The sequence below is a fragment of the Balaenoptera acutorostrata genome, chromosome 19, assembly GCF_949987535.1.
Source record: "Balaenoptera acutorostrata chromosome 19, mBalAcu1.1, whole genome shotgun sequence".
Lineage (NCBI taxonomy): Eukaryota > Metazoa > Chordata > Mammalia > Artiodactyla > Balaenopteridae > Balaenoptera > Balaenoptera acutorostrata.
Window position 1 is genome coordinate 28,365,436 of NC_080082.1, and position 7,032 is coordinate 28,372,467.

At 50.1% G+C, this 7,032-nt stretch overlaps 1 protein-coding gene across 1 annotated transcript; it reads left to right on the forward strand.

Moving 5' to 3' along the window:
• The first annotated feature begins 6,801 nt into the window (after nt 1-6,801).
• Nucleotides 6,802-7,032, forward strand: LOC103005383 (heat shock factor-binding protein 1-like). The gene has a single exon (XM_057534889.1). It carries the CDS (start codon nt 6,802-6,804, stop codon nt 7,030-7,032), a length of 231 nt encoding a protein of 76 aa, XP_057390872.1.

Below are 7,032 nucleotides of genomic sequence, written 5' to 3' on the forward strand. Positions count from 1 at the left end.
TCACTGCTTATTCTTTTGTACCTTTTGAAAGTCAAGTTATGTAAATGTCATGCCTGTTAAAAATTTTTTTAAATATGTAATGTAAAAAAAATAATTAAGTTTTGGAAGCCAGCATTTTGGGATTTTTAAAAATTATATAACAGTGACTGCAGTTTTTATTTCATTTTCACATACTGAGGTTCGAAGAAGAAAATCTCCAGTGGCAGGCTCTCTGGCCAGAGACTTCCTGATACCAGTGAGAGGAGGAAGCAGGAGCACAAAGAGGAAAAAAGGATTTGGTTCCAAAATTCAAACCTTACTTTGAAAGGTACAAAATGAAAAGTGAAATCCTTCCCTTTCCCTCCCCAGACATAACCTCTGATAATAGCTTTTTGTGATTCATTGTGGGGAGGAGGAGGACCTTAAAAAATAAAAATAAAAGGAGAGAAAAGAAAACAGACGTTGTGAAAGGCAAGTTTCCATTTAATTTAACCCTTAAGTCTGTTTCTGCAGGCGATTTTGTCCTGTTTCTCCGGGCACCGGGCTGGGCCCAATTCTTCTTGGCCAAGAACGCAAGTCTGGAGGCTTCCGAGAAGCAGCATTCCTGTCTCCTCCAAGTTAGGCAGTGACATCCCTAGCTGGCTCCTGGGGAGAGGAAGACCACCCAGAGCCTTCCTGGTCTGAGGATCTGACCCTGGCAAATAACCTCACACCCAGCCGTGCCCACCATGGTCATCTGTCAGCAGAACCACAAGCATCTCCCCAGCCAGACTGAGAAAGGTGGTAAAGGTTTCCAGAGCACAGATGCCTTTTCCTAACATCTCCACCATAAAAATCATACATGCTCTTGGTAAGAAATTCCAAGAGCACAGAGAATGGAAACTCTTTTCTCATTTCCTCTCCCCAGAGGGAGCTGAGTTACCTTGGCATCTGCCCAGAGTGGTCTGTAGGTCAGCCCTGGGAGGCAGTGAGGGTAACGATGCCCATTCTACAGAGGAGGAAACTGAGGCTTAGAAAGAAGGAGAGACTATTGAGGACACAGCTGAAACGTGGCAAAGTTGGGATTTGAACTTGGCTCTCCTGCCCTCAAGTCTACAAATGTCCACAAGTTTCCAATGGTGTAAGCTCTAAATGGCTCCATCCCAAGTTTATAGTGCTTCTTTGCCCCATCCCTTGTCACACGTACACACAAAACACATTCACACGCAGCACACACACATGACTAACTCAGCCACACAAAAATGCCCCACATACGTATACACACACTGGCCCGGTGGGGTGCCCACACTCCCACAGACACACATCCATCTCTAAACCAGCATACACACTCACCCGTTTAATCACATGTGTGCACACTTCAGACACACACACACGTCCTCACTCCCAGAGACACACGCTTCTACACACCCACAGACACAGACACTGGGACATGCCCTGTCCCCACCCAACTCCCCTCCTACCCTCTGTCAGAGCCTACCCCTCAGAGAGGCCACAGTCTCCCGCTCAGCTGGGCTGTCCACAGAAGCTCTGCCCTCTCTGCCCAAATGAATTCCAGCTGCTGTCTTCTAGACCACATTTTGTGCCAGCAGATGCCACCTGTCCCCAGCCACAGCTGGGCCCCCCACCTCCCCACCCTTCCCCTCCTGGCCAAGATTCTAAGGCAGCAGAATTCTAAGGCTCCTGTTCTCCCCTTGCAGCCCCGGTGCCTCATGGAATTTTGGTGAAGAACCTCGCGGTTCACCACTCCCACCTCCTGAGGTTTACATGCACAGATATCTTGAAGGGGACCTCGGCTGGGAGATAAAAACCCCAACCCTAGGTGGAAGCCCAGCCCTAACCCTCACTCCAACCCCGGTGACCTTCGTCTTCTCCAGTTGCTCCATTTGTAGAATATTTCCAAATCCCTTGCCTCAGTTTCCCCCAATAGTCCTCATGCAATAAGGAAGAACCTTTGTATTCGAAGTTAATCACCAAAGGGATGTTGCCTATAAGCTTAAAGTATACATAATGGCCCACCTCTGGGAACCCTGCCTCCCAGAAAATGAGTGGTAAGCTAAAATACCTTTGTTTAGCTCGCAAGAAACATCCTGACCAGGCCCACCTGTGAATGACTGCGGGGAGGGAGAAATGAACACCACCCCTCCAGAGTCTGGCTGGAACCAGGACTTTACCCCTTCCCCTTTTGGTATAAAAGAAGCCTGAGTTCTAACTTGAGGAAGATGGTTCTTTGGGACACTAGTCCCCCAACTTCTCCGTCTGCTGGCTTTCCAAATAAAGTCATTATCCCTTCCCACAACAGCTCGTCTCTTAAGTTATTGGCCTGTCAGTTGTTGAGCAGTATGATGAGCTCAGACTCAGTAACACTCAAGAGGATGGAAACCTGTACGTTCAGTCTGACTCGAAGCTCTCCTATAAATGTGGCTTCTTAACGCACCAGAGACTGGGATGAACCTCATGAAAACGCCCTCCTTCTCCCACACCTACTTGGGGTCCTCAGGGCTGGGGCAGAGTGGGCACTCAACCAGGAGGCTGAGTAGGAAGGTGGAGAGAGGAAGGTTCCTCTCTTCTGTAGCCTGATGTTAACTAGGAGAGACTTGCTTCCCCTGAAATGTAATCTTGAAGATTAGAGCACAAGGACTGAGGTCCTTATTTGGGGTGCTGTAAATATCTGGGGGGGTTAAACTCTGAATTTAGGACTCATTCATTCATTTGCTCAATTAACAAATATTTCCAGGGTGCCTACCTACAAGATGCCAGGTGCTGGGGATCAGTGGTGAATGAATCAGTGGTGCTGGGGATCAGTGGCGATTCTCAGTGGCCTGGGAATCTCACACACACACACACACACACACACACACACACACACACACACACACTCACGTGTGCCATGCTGAGGGCTCTGGTGCAGACAGGGGAGCTGACCCAGGCTGGAGGCCAGCTTCCCCAGGAAGGGGCTGTCCAATGGACAGCTAAGGGCTGTAAAGACGCTGAGGTCCTTCAGCAACACAAACTTTTTGTGACCGCCTGATGTAGAAAAATATTGCATCAGACTCTGTCTCATTTTTGTGGGGAGCTTGATAAACCAAGATACTTGCTCTATATCTCTGTGGAAATCTTTGGAGAACAAACGAGACGTCAGTAATGCTCTTTTTTTTCAGAATGAAAAGTAATTTTCATGGCTTTTTTTCTTTTGCATTGCAAAAGGTGAATTGGGGGGACATGGCTCCCCCAGGACGTCTCTGGCTGGGGGACAGAGCACCCCGATTTCGTACTACTCAGTGATGCCCTACTGGGACTCAGTGAGTCCACCTGTCACCTTTCCAGGCCCCTGCTGGCATGTCCTCTGTTGAGTTCCAAGGACATGAGTATGTTTTCTAGGAGCTGGATGCCGGCAGCCACAGAAAGGGACTGCAGGAAACAGGCCTAGAGAAAACAGAAAGCATTAGGCATAATCGAAAGATCAGAGGGAAACTGGGAGCTATTTGAGGGTGAGAGAATTTCCAAAGGAAACGCTGAAACTCTGAGTGGCTCCGTGCTGGTGGGAAAGGCCTGAAGATTCTGGCTCCTGTCCCTCCCCAGAATTAGGGCTCTTCTCTCCCCTCCTTGGAAGCCCCACTTTGATGGGCGAAATCGACGGCCCATCTTTTTTTTTTTTAAATCTTTTGGCCACGCTGCGCAGCATGTGAGATCTTAGTTCCCCGACCAGGGATTGAACCCACACCCCCTGCATTGGCAGTGGGGAATCTTAACCACTGGACCACCAGGAAAGTCCCTTGACAGCGCATCTTAACCCTCAAGGCTCCCTTATTCCACCCTCGTTTCTCCTCAGACCCCTCTCCTGTTAGTCCCACGCTCAGGCCCTTGCTCATGCTGTGCCCTGACCTGGAATGCCTTTCCCTTCCTCCCAACCCCTGCAAAGCAGACCTATCCTTTTGTGCCCACCTTCTTCAGGAAGCCTTCTCCTCCTTGGCATCTTTGGAGTGCTTTTCTGGTGGGGAGGCATCATTATTTGGGTAGGCTCTGATCTCTTGCTTCCTGATATTTTACAGGTGGGTCATCAGGGCCAGCACTGTCCAACAGAAGCATAACAAGTAAAATTTTCTACTAGCAACACTGAAAAAGTAAATAGCAACAGATGACATTCATTTTAATAATATGTTTTAACACAACATAGCCAAAGTATTATCACTTTAACATATCAATATTAAAAATTAATGAGAAAATAGAGTTGACCCTTGAACGACATGGAGGTTAGGGGTGCTGACCTTCCCCAGGGTCAAAAATCCGTGTATAACTTAGTCTGCCCGCTGCACCTGAGGTTCCTCCATACCCGCGGTTCCTCGCTACCTGCGGTGCAGCATCCATGGATGGATTCAGCCAACTGCAGACTGTGTAGTACTGTAGTATTTACTGCTGAAAAACTCCACACGTAAGGGACCCACACGGTTCGAACCCTTATTGTTTAAGGGTCAATCGTAGTTTACATCTTTATCTTCATACTTTCTTTGAAATCTAGTTTGTATGTGACATATGATCTGTCTCAATTCAGTGTAGCCACATTTCAAATGCTCACTAGTCAGCTCCTGACTACCGTGGAAGCCAGCACAGATCTAGGCCATATTAGTCCTTGGGTTACAGGTGACAGAAGTTCACATTAAACTGGCTTAAGTGGAAAAGGGCATTGGCTCATGAAACTGAAAAGACCAGGGGCGGATGGTTTCAGGCACAACTAAATCCAAGTGTTCGAATAATATCGATGTCAACAGAGTTCTGACTTTCTGTATTTCCCAGCTCTTCTCAAGCAGGCTCTGGGTGGCAGAGCAATGACAGCCACCACCAGCCTCAGACTTTACCGGCTCAGCCACCTGAGCCCCACACCCACGTTCTCTTCTCCAAGAGTTCCTTCTCAGGGGCTTCCCTGGTGGCGCAATGGTTGAGAATCTGCCTGCTAATGCAGGGGACACGGGTTCGAGCCCTGGTCTGGGAGGATACCACATGCCGCAGAGCAACTAGGCCCGTGAGCCACAACTACTGAGCCTGCGCGTCTGGAGCCTGTGCTCCGCAACGAGAAGCCGCGACAGTGAAAGGCCCGCGCACCGCGATGAAGAGTGGCCCCCGCTGGCCGTAACTAGAGAAAGCCCTCGCACAGAAACGAAGACCCAACACAGCCAAAAATAAATAAATAAATAAGTAAAAAACCAAACAAACAAACAAAACTAACAATTCATGCTTTAAAAAAAAAAAAAGAGTTCCCTCTCGCCAGACTCCCATTGGACCAACTGGTCACGTGCTCATTTCTGAACCAATCACTGTGTAGCTAGGTGATTGGAACTGACTGATTGGTCAGACCTGAGTCACAAGCCCATTTCCCCCCAACAAGGTAGGAGAGTGGAGTCCGCTTCACATGACCTGCCTGGATAGCGAGTGGGGGAGGGGTTGTTTCCAAAGGGGGCTGCTACCAGAAGACCGGGGTGGGGAGCGGGAGCGGGAGCAGGAGAGGGAGGGGTGAGTGGTGGGAGTGGGAGGTGGCCAGAGCAGGGGTGGGATCCAAAGGGGCTCCCAAAGAGTAGTGGAGCCTCAGGTCAAAGAGGAAAGCCATAATGTGGTCCTGCGGAAATGTTTAATATCTTTAATGACTTGCATCGCACCTGCCCATGACGACGGACGACAGCCTTTGTGCTGGAGCCGGCCGGGAGGTTGGCGGACTGCAGGAATCGGGAGTGGGGAGGGGCCAGGGTGGCGGTGGGGACTCAGGGCGGCCCTGTTTAGCAATTTGTACAGCAGTACTTTACTCCGTCGACAGGGCTGTGGTCACGGGGAGGGAACCAGGGTAATAACCAGTCCCTAGACCTCAGACACCACGTCCCCCTTCACCCCTGCACTGAGTACTCAGCCCACCCTGAGAGAAGGCCCTGGGCTGGTGGAGCCCTAAGCAGAACACCAAAACGTTTTAGCCAAAAGAGGCAGAGCAGATGGGGCCTGCGAGAGGTCTGGAGGTCCCTGAGCCCCAAATGGGCAAAAGGAACTGATGTGTCAATGCAGAGAGCTGGGCGTGTGAGTCTGAGCTGAAGCCTCAGGGGAAGGCAAGGGGTCATAAATGGCCTCACCTGAGGAGGCTTCCTGAGCTCCTCCTGAGACGGACTGAAAACGGATTTGAAGAGCCCAGGGAATTGACCCGCCCATCCATCCATCCATCCATTTGTCCGATCATCCACTCATGCAGTACTTATGTATCAAGTTCCTGCTATGTGACAGGTACTGTACTATCTGCTGGGAATACCTGGTGAACAAGATGGCCACAGTTCCTGACTTCACAAGAGCACAGAGGCTAGTGGGAGAGAAACGTGATCATCAAATAAGTCAGCGAATAAGCACAGTAACTTTGCATCTGTCAGAAGGAGGCTAGATTGAAAGTGAGTGGGAGGTGGGGTGGAGGGCCATTTTCACCTGGGGGCTGACCTGGGGATGATGAAAGGAGCCAGCCCTGCATGAGCTGGGGGAAGATGGCTCTGCATGGAGGAAACAGAAAGCGCAAAGGCCCCGAGGAGGAATGTGCTTTGTGGATTGAAGGAACAGAAAGATGGGGGCAGGGAGCTGGAAGTGGGAGATGAGGCTGGAGAGGTGAGCAAGGCTGGCTCAAAGGGGGCAGTCAGGATGCTATGGTTGTCGGGATGGCCCTATAGACACTACTTCTGCAAAGTCAGTTTGACAGGTGGAAACTTGCTCCACAATATTCAGCAGGTGCAAGAAATGGTACACTGGGGACAAACAGCAATATAGGTGATGGTCTGAGACAGCACCACCAAGCTGGGAACTAGGGAGATGGCCGAGACTGACCCCAAGGCCATGCAGGATCTCACCTCGGTGGTGCGGACACCCCTGCAACAGATGCAAGATAAATTTCAGACCACGTCCGACCAGATCATTGGAAGAATTGATGACATGAGCAGTCGCATTGATGACCTGGAGAAAAATACCACAGACCTCATGACACAGGCTGGGGTGGAAGAGCTGGACGGTGAAAACAAGATCTCTGCCACACAGAAGAGTTGA

What these genes read in the sequence shown, in the direction of transcription:
- LOC103005383 (XM_057534889.1), top strand. Translation starts at nt 6,802, where the DNA reads ATGGCCGAGACTGACCCCAAGGCCATGCAGGATCTCACCTCGGTGGTG.